This window comes from Saccostrea echinata, unplaced genomic scaffold (assembly GCF_033153115.1).
Source record: "Saccostrea echinata isolate AGI-Se365-2 ecotype Australia unplaced genomic scaffold, CSIRO_AGI_Sech_v1 ptg000046l, whole genome shotgun sequence".
NCBI lineage: Eukaryota > Metazoa > Mollusca > Bivalvia > Ostreida > Ostreidae > Saccostrea > Saccostrea echinata.
The window spans coordinates 1,922,302-1,934,964 of NW_026889795.1; the positions used below are offsets into that span (position 1 = coordinate 1,922,302).

At 34.2% G+C, this 12,663-nt stretch overlaps 1 protein-coding gene across 1 annotated transcript; it reads left to right on the top strand.

Moving 5' to 3' along the window:
- The first annotated feature begins 9,822 nt into the window (after nt 1-9,822).
- LOC133201936 (uncharacterized) lies at nt 9,823-11,191 on the top strand. Its single transcript, XM_061337724.1, has 2 exons — nt 9,823-11,043; nt 11,135-11,191. The coding sequence occupies exons 1-2, from the start codon at nt 9,823-9,825 to the stop codon at nt 11,189-11,191; spliced, it is 1,278 nt and encodes a 425-aa protein (XP_061193708.1).
- Nucleotides 11,192-12,663: the final 1,472 nt, after the last annotated feature.

Consider the following 12,663-nt stretch of genomic DNA (forward strand, 5'->3'; position numbering starts at 1 on the left):
GTATCAAAGTTTTATTACTATAGTAAATCAAAGTATTTTTACTATGGATTTTAGATTGTTATATTTTTTCTTCAATTCATACATGCACATTATTTATATTAAATGGAAGTATTATTTGTATATTCACAAACTGTTTCCAAGTTTTACATAACTATTTTCGAATTCAGTAAGTAAATAATGGCTTAACAATTGGTATGAACACAAAAGTCAATTTAATAAAAAATATCTTGAAAAGAGAAATAAATAATATTAAAATTAAATTTTTGTAAGGTTTGCTCTTTTCACGATTTGTATTGTTTACAGGAATTTTTTTTAAGATCAAAAACTGTTTGTTAGCTTCACCTTTAAGGAGGTTGGATCCTGTTATCAAAAGTATTGAGAATTTTTTTTATTAAGTATATTTCTAGAATCTACACACATAGCTTAATAAAAATCAAAACAAAAAAATGGGGGTCAATGCGTTACTTTTAGCATACGGAGCATTTAATACAATGACCTTTTTTGCACTGTAATAACGTATAACACATAAAATTAATTTTTCAAAGTTTTTCCTCTAATATTTTTATCCAAATAAGTTATGTTAACAAACACAGTCTTTTTTCACTTGAATAGTCACGTTAAAATTTGTGACAACAAAAAAATTTCAAATTACTTTGCATAGACAATTACCTTTTTACACTCAAAAAATGTCATTTTTCTGGCATTAAAAATTTAACAAGCAATAAAATCATTTGAAAGTAATGACATTTTTCTGAATTTAAGCAGAATTGTTAAAATTATATTATATATTCAAAAAAGAAAATTAAAAGTGGGGGTCTTTGATGTAATATTTTAGATATTACTGAAATCATGCTGTTGCGGGTTCTTTCCCAAATGTATTCCAAATAATAAAAACTCAAAACGTTTTCACATTTATCTAGTTAATTAATTGTACATAGTATTCTGGCTCTCGTCCTTCCACTTCACAACGGTGAATTTCTACATTACACCATACTCCGTACACTGTGCACCATACACTGTACACCATACACCATACAAAGTAGAACGTGGAACGGGACCTGCATGACACAACATTAAGTTACACATTATACACAAAGCTGCATACAAGTTATGACCCACATAACCCACCGTACACAATAAAGGAACAATAATGTGGTGAACATCACAGCGCTGCATTACAGAACTTGTATTAAATGTTTTTACCCAATAATTACATTATTTTACATGTAACTTAAACTTACACATAGTAACTTTACTTACATAGTTACTTTACTGTTTAGAATCATAATGAAACTAAATACTGAAATACTAGAGCCCAATTAATTAATACTACTCACTATAATATTTATAGAACATACAAACTATACAAACGAACGAACGTTCAAACAAAACTAACTAAAATTAAAATACGTTGAAATAACAATTAGTTATCCCAGGACCGTAAAATTAACAAAACAGAGAAGAAAATGTAAATTAAACATGTTACTCACCTCAGAAGTCAGTGTCTGTAACTATACTTAGTAATACTTTAACTTTACAAAACTTTGCGAGTAAAAAAGTTAATTGGTCATTCAGAGCCCGTGCAGCTATGTGTCCGAAAGCCGGTTTTAAGAAGCGCGAAAGCCTAAACTCAGGTGAATAAATACTGGTAATGGAGAGGTACCATAAAGGGTATTCGAATAAGAGGTCCAGAATAGGATAACTGAAAGATACTACGGAACAAAGTTAGCACAATAATTACAATAAATTTAAAATACTTTACAAGACAAATAAACTATACAACACCGTAAATGTGACAGATGCTAATTTTAAGCTTAAATTGGGCTTTTTTTTCCCCAGGACTTTCACAATATTTTTGTTTTATTTTTCCAAATACGGTGATAGAATTCATGACAGTTAATTTAATAAATGATTTAGGACCGGTAAAAAACAGTTCACTGCATAAAATAAATCTGTGTGCAGATTGTAAAAATAGGAATCCAAACTTAACAATACTGTAAATATTTCGAAAGAGAAAAATTAATCATTTTCTTCTATGGAATATGGAATACAGATTATTTTTAGTGAAGTAGGCCTAATCTTGCAAGGGACAGAAAACTAAAAAACAATCGACTGATCAATCATGGCGTTCACCAACGCAAGCAACTGTAAATGAAATCAAGAATATTCTTTATTCAGATATAAATAAAAGGACAATTCAGCTGCAGAATTTACATTCTCATGACATTTTTTGTAATTTACTTTTCATAGATAATTGAATCATTGATAAATCATAATCATTTGTACCAGCTGTAGTAAACGAGTGGAATTTTTTATCGTTAGACGCAAGACTTTCGAGCTCCTAGTCTGCTTTTCAAAGTAAAACCACACAGAAAGTAACAGTAGTCTCGCCTTATATCAGTTTTGGAAAAAGACACTACAATATACTGCACACTAGACTTCGACACAATTGTGTGCTAAACGTTGATCTTTATAGGTGTAACATAATATCTAGTCCATTATGCTCTTGTGGTAAGGTAGAAGACACACATCATTAATTTTTCTCATGTCCTAATTACACTGAGGCCAGGAAAGATTTCTTCGACAAGTTCTTGAGATTTAATAAAGTTCATATTGTTGACACTCATACTTAACTTGGGAGGGGGGGGGGGGGGTACTTCACTCAGTATTGCTGAAAATGAATATTTATTTTCTATTGCTCATTCTAATATTCAGCACTCTGGCAGATTAATCTATTGTTCTTAAAATGTATATAGACAATAATTCGATCAGCAGTATGTGTTTCTATGTTGAGTTCATTTACTCTGTATACATACTGTTCGACATGTCTAATTCAATCTTTTGTGATATTACATGTACATGTAGGGAGAGGGCGAATTCAGTTTTTAGAACTTGTGCCCAAGCCCATTGTATATATTTATTGCAATAAAATATGTTCAAATCAATGAAGTGCTAGTGTCGTTTCTGATAAAGAGGAAACGTATGACATTATTCATTATAGAAAACATTAACAAATTAAACGTGTACAAGTAGTTAATTTCTTTATTTTTGCAATGGTTCTTTTGATTTTTAACAAATAACTACATGTAGTTAATTCTATTTACGCATAGAGTACTATTATAAGCACATGGTTAGAATTTCCCTACTTTTCCCTTGCTGAAATCTTATTCTAATTACCCAAGATTTTCTTATTTTTAAAGTTAAAAAAAGAAAAATACATAATTATAACGACATAGAACAATTCCTTTCACTTTCGATGCTTACATTGTATATATAATACAGTTCTTGTGTTCATCAGAAATCACAGTAAATGTATCTGTGTATTGAAAAAAATGTAGGCACCTAATTACTGTTCGACAAACAGGAAGAATTACTCAACTAAGGGGAGAGAAAACATACATGCATCTCCTGCATTTTTAGAGATTTTTAGAGTTGTTTCTCTTTGAATGGTGAACTGATGAAAACGCTATCGTAATTTTTGGTGGTGGTGGTGTTGGAGTTTTTTTTTTTTGGGGGGGGGGCTTTTTTGTTTTTGTTTTTTTTAATTTTCATTTATTTATTTATTTTGCTTATTTATTTATTGTTTTAGGTACGAAAGCCTATTAGGATCAAACTACGGTAAAAAAAAAAAATAAATTAAAAGGCGTTATAACGCCTTTTCAAGAAACGACCTTGCCCTTTGGTATGGGTGACAGATTTATTCAGACCCGCATAAATTTTACCCGTCCTATATAGAATTATGTATTGAACGAAAGAAAAGAAGACTAAATCCAGCAGTTATGATTTTATTCCTGACTACATAATATGTACACTTTCCAAGTCATACTTAAATATATATTCAAAATGAACTATTTATGAATATATATCAAAGAATGAATACAGCAGATTTTTTTTTTTCGTAAACAAGAAAGATTAACTCTTAGTTGAAGAAATGTAATTCGTTAGTTGCAAAGAGTTATTTCCCACATAATTAACTGCTTAGCTTCAGTTAAAGAACAATAACAACAAATTAACCAAATATTTACTTTTTAATGGTATCTCCAAAAAATTTCAGATATGATATTTTAAACAACAACAAGAATGACTTTATCCTTTGAAAATACAATGTAGAGAGAAAACATGAATATAGTGATGTCATGAGTTGCAGAACATGCATGTTAGTTAAAATTAGTTAATTAAAGTTATTTGTAAATGTCAAGAATATAAGCCTTTCACAACTTCCATAAACAAATGACTATCTGATGGATGAGATTTTAATTTTTTTTATGTACCTATGTCAGAAATCATAAATCAAAATTGTCTCTGTTTTAAATGCATGGAAGAAGTTGTGATTGGACAACTGTATGAAATTATAACTGAATAAGAGATCAACAAGAACATGTTTTGAAATCAAAACCAAAAAAGTCCATGGGAATAAATGTTCATTTCTACATAGTTACGGTTTAGGAAATAAGATTTTTATGCGAGCAACAGTTACTGATATAGTAATTGTACACTTTTTTCTTGGATAATTGCCAAAAAATTTTCGGTCATCGATCATGATAAAAAATAGTTGTGCTAAAGCCGTTGTGTCTCAAATGAACATTTTTCTCTGGAGAATTTTGTTTCAGATTTCAAGACTGTAAAAGAGTCAATATGGCAGATACATAACTGCAAGGGCTCAAATAACCTTCCATGTTTAATGTGACTGTGACCCAAGGGCGCTGACTTTGAAATCCGACAATATACAGTTAAACGTGGTTATTTCTAATATTGATATCTCAAATACTATGGATATGTTGAAGTGCTTTGGCAGTCAAAATCATCTTCTTTTATGTTTTTTACACTCACTGGTTATTTCGAATCATTGAATATCTGAGTTTAATCTTGGTTCAGTCTAGTTCTCAATAATGCGGTTTGTATGTATACGAAAGGCATAAAGAAAACTGTTCTTGATAGTGTATAAGGGAAAGGGGAGAGAGCGATTCTCTGAAAATCTGTTATCTCTTCGAGAAGCTAAAATCATTTTTCCTTACCTAACCCAAAAGCTTAGGCAAGCAAACTATTCTGATCAAAGATTATACATGTAAAACTCTGTTCAGATGACAAAACATCCCCCCCCCCTTACCACTGAGAGACAATGCAAATAGGTCCATAAGCCACAATGATTAACCTTTGTTCAGCAGCTGTTGATTTTTACGAACTATTCCCTCTTTCTTCACATGAAAATTTGAACCCCCTAGTGGGGAGGGGCGGGGGTCTTGACCTATTCAGACCTCGATCAACACATGGAAATACTTGAGGTCCTGGTACGTTTTAAAGGTTATTGAAACTTTAATCCAATAAATTACAATGTATACAAAGCTACATGTCTGATCCCCTATACTACCCCCTCCCCCCTCCAATACCCTGGGGCCATGACTAGAACAAATTTTAATGCACTACTCAAGGATGCTTGTATTTCAAGATTTACAATCATGACCTTGCTGTTCTTGAAGACTTTTGAAGATTTTTTTTCTTTATAATCTGATGTAAAACTTTGATCCCCTTTGAAAAACCTCCACTTGCGTATAATTGTGATGAAGATGAAACTCATGTGCAATCATCCTAAGGTAGTGTAGTTTCAAGTTTGTTCAAATCATGACCCCTGGGGGGGAGGGTGGGGTTACAATGGACGATCAAAATTTTACATAGGAATATATGGGAAAAATCTTTAAAAAATTTCTTCTCAATAACAGCAAAGCTATGATTGGTCATTATATATATGGAAGCATCCTCCAGTGGTGTAGATTTAAGTTTGTTCAAATCATGACTCCCGGAGGTAGGGTTGTGCCACAATGGACAGTCAAAGTTTTACATAGGAGTATATAGGAAAAATCTTCTCAAGAACAGCATAACCATGATTGGTCATATTTATATGAAAGCATCATCAGGTATTGTAGATTCAAATTTGTACGAATCATGACCCCTTGGAGTAAGACAAGGCCACAATGGACGATCGAAGTTTATATTGGAGTATATAAGAAAAATCTTCTCAAGAACAGCAAAGCTATGATTGGTTATTAACTATTCGGAAGTATCTTAAGGTAGTGTAGATTCATGTGTGTTCAAATCATGACCCCCTGGGAAAAGGGTGGGGCCACAATTGATGATTAAAGTTATACATAGTAAAACATACAATTTTTTTAAAATCTTCTTTTCAAGAACAGTAAAGCCATGGTTGGTCATATTATATGGAAGCATCCTTAGATAGTGTAGATTCACATTTGTTCAAATCATGACCCCCAGGGGGAGGGCGGGACCATAATGAGAGTTCAAACTTGTATGGAATAAAGTCACAGTTAGTCAAAGAAATATGTAAGCATCTTTAGTTAGTGTAGATTCAATTTTGTTCAAATCACCCAACCCCCTCTTTAATTGGGGTAGATTGGGACCACTTATGCATTTAAGCTTTTCAAAACTGAACCGATTTTTGTTTTTTCCAAGCCACAGTGCTCAGGTGAGTAATGTGGCCCATGGGTCTCTTGTTTATCTTGCAAAAAAGATTTTCGATCTTTTCTCATATAAAACTTTTTAAAAATAAATATTCCGATCTAGTGCGCTACAGCATATTCTATAGGTATTGCAAATCAGATGTGGATTCTAAAAAAAATCTCTAAAGACGTTTTAGAAAATTTGAAATCGATACTTTTTTTAAAAGTCAGTAATATCAAAACGTACGACTTTTGTACAGTCTTTACAAACATTCCTTACGACAAATTTAAAACTCTACAATTTATCATGGACAACTGCTTCCTCAATAAAAATGGAAGTCGGAAATTTTCGTATCTTGTAATAGGTCATCAACAAAATCACGTTGTTAAAAATCACCCTGATTCTACCTTAAAGTATCCTGAAGTTGATGTTAAAAGGTGGCTGGAGTTATTAATTGACACCGCTTTTGTAATCTTCGGAGACAGGGTCTTCCAACAAAAGTTTGGAATTTCGATGGGCACTAATTGTGCTCCTTTATAAGCCGGCCTGTTTTTTAATCTCTATGAAGAAGAATTTATCTAAAAAAATTTACATGAGAAGAAGAAAAAACTTGCTTTGGCCTTCAACTCGTCATTTTGATACATCGTTGACGTATGATCAAGTAACAATAGTTACTTTAGTTCATATGTTGACTCGATATATCCCATTGAATCTGAAATTAAAGACGCCCATAATGCAATTATTGAAAAAGAATAAGAAAACATCACATAGGAAAGATAAAATTATCGAATAAGAATAAGAAGATTATCAAATAAGAATCGTATCTTTTCGAAAAGAAATGGATATCTTTTCGAATGGGAACAATAACGTATAAATCACATAATTTTCGAATAAGAATGACAAAATTATTGAATAGAAATGACAAAATTATCGAATAGGAAACACGTGTTTTCGAATATGAATGATATATTTTGGAATAGGAATCATATTATCATATTTCTTCTAATAGGAATAGCAATTTATCGAATAGAAATGACAATTTATCGAAAAGGAATCACATTTTTACGAATAGGAATAACAACTAATGGAATAGAAATAACATTTTATCGAATAGGAATATGTTTTAGAATAATAAACTCTTTGAATAAAAATAACAAAAAAGTATAATAATGCAACGTTTTACACGCCATAATATGGTGTTTACATATCCAACTTAATCCATTCTCAAGGTTTGCTCCGAGTAAGATTAATTTTTAAGCCGAGGCAGGCTACCGACAGATAAGTTTGTTACAGGGAGTACTTAAATGCTATGGTCGCTTTGTTGACCTTTTTTCACAAATATAACCAACCTATCATTGGATTTATTTTGGCCGGTGTGTTTCATGCTAATTGTAAGGCTTTTGCTTTTGTTTTTATACTGGATTTGACTAGATGGAGTGTTCTGTCCACCTGATCAATATATAGGGCTCACTTTCTAGATACCAGATCCCACCTCTGGAATTTCCAGGGTTTTTGTTTTATGGCCTATTTATAGATTCGTACATGTAATTATTTATAGATGTATGAATTTTAGAAAGTGATGCCAAAAGTAAGGTTGTCATGCATGAAAATAAGTGTAATCGTGTATTGATAAAAAATGTACATATATACTCGGGATGATAGGCTTATTTCTATTATTCTTGAAAAGGGAAAACTTTAAAACCGAAATATGAATATATAGATACTGATTAATCCCGTAAAACAACTTCCCAGTTCAAAGAAGTCAAACTCTGTAGTGGGGGTCAATATTCAACAGGGTCAATTTTTCAACGTGTTGAGGTCATCAGAGATTAGAAAAAAAATTTCAAACTGTTGAAAAATGACCCCGGGTATAAATTCAACGATTTTGGGTTTCAATTTTCAACGGAGAAAAAAGCACCCCCGGTTCAATATTCAACGTTGAAAAATGAATCTCGGGTCAATTTTCAACTCGAATCAATATTCAACCTTACACCGGATCCCTGGAAAACTCAAATTTATTTAAACTGACATAGTAAAATTACTAAAGCTATGCCTCGGACCTCTTCCCCTTGCGATTTGAGCCAACACCTCCTAGGGAAAAATTTGCGTAATATTTGTCGGAATAAAAATGCATAGAAATAATCCCCATTATTTTATATATTCCGAATTTATAATGTCGATATGATACCATTTGTTAAATTTTAACTCCATATTTTGATAATTCCTTGCCTGTTAACAAGGAATACCAGTTCAATTTTATCGTCTTGTCACAATTTTGTTTAATTTGATTATGTTGGTTATGGTGTACCATAGGTTCATTCTCATCGTATAGTCGTTACGGATAGCTGGTCACGGCTGCCAGACCGGTTTTAACAATTTTGTCTACGTGTAAGTTAGTTCTGAGCAGGCCGTAGAAGTGAGAAGGTGTGTCCTTCCTAAGTACAAATGTTGTATGACCTGTGTGGTCGCGAGAGAAATAGCTACGTGCTTTGGGCCTGAATGTTTTGTGTGTGTTCGAGAAGTTTTCCTGTGTGGACAGTAGAGTAATTTTGAGAACTTTGGCAGCGGTGAGTTTGAACTGTATATTTTGTTAGCTAGGTTTTTTTTGTTATTTTTTTTTTTAAAGAAAAAGTTATTATTTCATTACTTTGTTAAGTTCAGTTTTATTTGTACTAGATAATGTACCCGACATATTCAAGTATTCCTTATGAATGCGTTTATTACCGACTATGGAAACCCAGACCTTTAAATAATGTGTTATTGTAGGTGACCATCTGTGTATGTGCGTGTTTACAGTAGCAGATGAACATTATGGCATACTGAGACATTCGAGGAAATTCTACGTACTAAGGCGTTGAAGGCTAGAGGGACGTGCGACCTTTGGACAGTATCGTAACCGTAATTCCATGAGTAACCAACGACTGTGTGTCCATGAACAGTATACGGTAACGTCTTGGGTCAACCTCTGTGGTCTCGCCAGTCAGTGTTTCCAATTTTGATTTTATTCGCACATGGCAATAAAACATTTGTCGGGTCTGGTATGACTCTATTATAGTCGGTATATTGATACTATCATTATTTTTTTTTGTTTATTATTATTTTGTTTGTTTGTTTGTTTGTTTTTATTTGTGCGAGTGTTGTAGATGTGCGTGTTGAGTGTGTGTGGAGGTGTGCAAATATTCTTTGCATTTTTTTTGGAGCACTATAATAAACTTGTTTGCACTTACTCTTTGTTCTTTTTCAAAGATTTGGTTACAGCGAGGGAATATTTCCATGCCATTATCACAAATTGTGACAATTGGGGGCTCGTCCGGGATGGAAATATTTAAGATCACATTATCCTTACGCTGATTTAACTGAACTTTGAAAATGGAGAAAGAGTTAGAGAAATTAGTAGAGATTGGGCAAAAGTTAGGTTTGCAAGGAGATCAGTTGTTAGAATATGTTAGAGAAAAAGAGAGAGCTGAAAGAAAAATTGAAGAAGATAAATTGTTAAGAGAGGAGAAAGCAAAGGAAAGAGAGGCGAAAAGAGAAGAGAAAGAACTTGATTTGCAGATAGTGCAATGTGAGCAAGAGTCTAGGAGAAAAGAAAAAGAGTTGAGCATGGAGATGCAAATGAAAGAATCAAACAATCATTTGGCATTGTTGGAAAAACAAATTCAGTTAGAGAGTGCAAAAGCAGAGGCATTAGCATTAGAAATTAACTCTAAGCATCAAAGTGCCCCCATGTCCCCTGATGTGTCTGTTCAAAGTCGTGCTAAGTTGCCCAAACTTCCTCCATTTAATGATCAAAGAGACTGTATTGACGCTTATCTACAAAGATTTGAAAGGTTTGCAGAAAATGCTAAATGGTCTAAGGATACATGGTCAATAAATCTTAGTGCTTTGCTTACAGGTACTGCTCTTGAGGTTTACTCTCGTTTATCTCCTGGCGATGCATTTGATTATGATAAGCTCAAATGTTCGTTGCTTCAGAGGTTTAGATTGTCTGAAGAAGGTTTCCGCGAGAAATTCAGAAGTAGTAAGCCAGAAAAAGGGGAGAATCCCCCTCAATTCTTCGCGCATTTAGACAATTATCTGAAAAGGTGGATGGAACTCGCGAAATCCCCATCAACGTTTGAAGGCTTAAAAGATCTTATGTTGCGCGAACAATTTATTTCAAATTGTAGTAAGACTTTAGCTACTTTCTTACGAGAACGTCACCCGAAAGATGTTAAGGAAATGACGCGTTTAGCAGAACAGTTTATTGAAGCGCATGGCACTTCTTCATTTTCTTACGATCGCACAAATTATCGAGTAGCGACCGATGATGTGAGGTCAACATCAACAACGGTTCAAAAGAAACCTTTTTCAAGTACAGGTAAGAATGATAGAAAGTGTTATGAGTGTGGTCGAACTGGACACATCGCTAGAGATTGTTTTGACAGGCTTAAGAAAGGAAATCGTACCCACACTTACAAAAGCGCAGCGATGTTAACCTCTGGTTCTTCATCAAGGGTTACTTCCCGATCTACGAAGTCACAGCACCAGAAATTGGATGTTGAGGTAGAGAATCAACTAGGAAACCAATCCCCTGAATCAGGTAAACATGTAGGTTCTTTGTGCATTTTGTCAGATAAACTAAAAGATTGTTGTATACAGAACAATCAAGTAACATTACGCTGTGGACATATGTTACCAGTTATTGGTGGAGCTTGTCGTGTTTGTCATAATATGCCAGTTTCAGATGGGTATGTAGGTAATCATCCTGTGGAGGTTCTGCGACACAGTGGATGCAGTGGGGTTGTAGTAAAACACAGTCTAGTTTCTCAAGACCAGCTGACAGGGCGGAATGTGGAATGTGTACTCATTGACGGAACTGTCCGGAAAGTTCCTGAGGCGTACATCAACATACATACACCGTTCATATCAGGTAAGGTCAAAGCTCTATGTATGAACAACCCAGTCTATGGTTTAATCATAGGTAATATAGACGGCGCCAGAGATCCATCAGACCCTGATCCAAAATGGGACACTCGCAGAAATAACAACGAAGTTGTGGAAATCGATACACAAGAATTGGTGGTAGGCTCAGCCGTACAGACAAGAAATCAAGTTCAGAAGGAAAAAGAAAAGTACAAAACATTGAAGGTAACTAGTATCACTGACAATTTTACCTCAGTAGATGATATGAGAGTTGCACAAAATGAGGACGCTACACTGGATAAGTATCGGGAATATGCAAGGACTGGTGTTCGGAAGTTCACAGGACAACAGAATGTGTCTTGGTTTGTCATTGAAGATGATCTGTTGTTCCGATATTTTCAGTCTCCGAAGGTGAGTAGCAATAACATTTTTAGACAGTTTGTTGTTCCCTCACCACACCGCATTACAGTTATGAAACTTGCACATGATTGTGTACTGTCTGGTCACTTGGGAATTAAAAAGACAACGGATAGGGTATTGTCTAACTTTTATTGGCCTGGAGTACAAGGAGATGTAGGAAGATATTGTAGATCCTGCGACGTGTGTCAGCGAACCGTACCAAAAGGTAAGGTCTCCCCAGTTCCACTAGAGTCAATGCCCCTCATTGATACTCCATTTGAGCGAGTTGCTGTAGATTTGATTGGGCCAATTTTAACCGATAGGTATGTACTCACTATGGTAGATTACAGTACAAGGTACCCTGAAGCCGTCGCACTGAAAGGCATTGAGACGGAACGTGTTGCTGAGGCAATGTTTGAATTCTTCACTAGACTTGGAATTCCTAAGGAGATTTTATCAGATATGGGAACCCAGTTTACGTCTAACCTTATGAAAGAGGTAGGTCGTCTACTTTCCATTGCACAACTAACAACCACTCCGTACCATCCTGCCTGCAATGGTTTAGTTGAAAAGTTCAATGGAACACTTAAACAAATGCTTAGACGTATGGCTGCTGAAAGACCCAAAGACTGGGACAGGTATATAGCACCTTTATTGTTTGCATACCGCGAAGTTCCTCAAGATAGCATGGGTTTTTCCCCATTTGAATTATTATATGGTCGATCAGTCCGGGGACCGATGACAGTTCTACGAGAGATATGGACGAAGGAATTAAAAGACCCAGAAGTCAAGAGCACTTATCAATATGTGATCGACTTGAAAGAGCGCTTAGAAGAGACATGTGAATTAGCTAGAAAGTACTTACAGAAGTCCAGTCAGCGCTATAAGAAATATTACGATCGGAAA

What these genes read in the sequence shown, in the direction of transcription:
- LOC133201936 (XM_061337724.1), top strand. Translation starts at nt 9,823, where the DNA reads ATGGAGAAAGAGTTAGAGAAATTAGTAGAGATTGGGCAAAAGTTAGGT. An exon ending in CCCCTGAATCAGGTAAACAT is followed by an intron (nt 11,044 to 11,134) that starts GTAGGTTCTTTG and finishes ATATGTTACCAG; the next exon opens with TTATTGGTGGAGCTTGTCGT.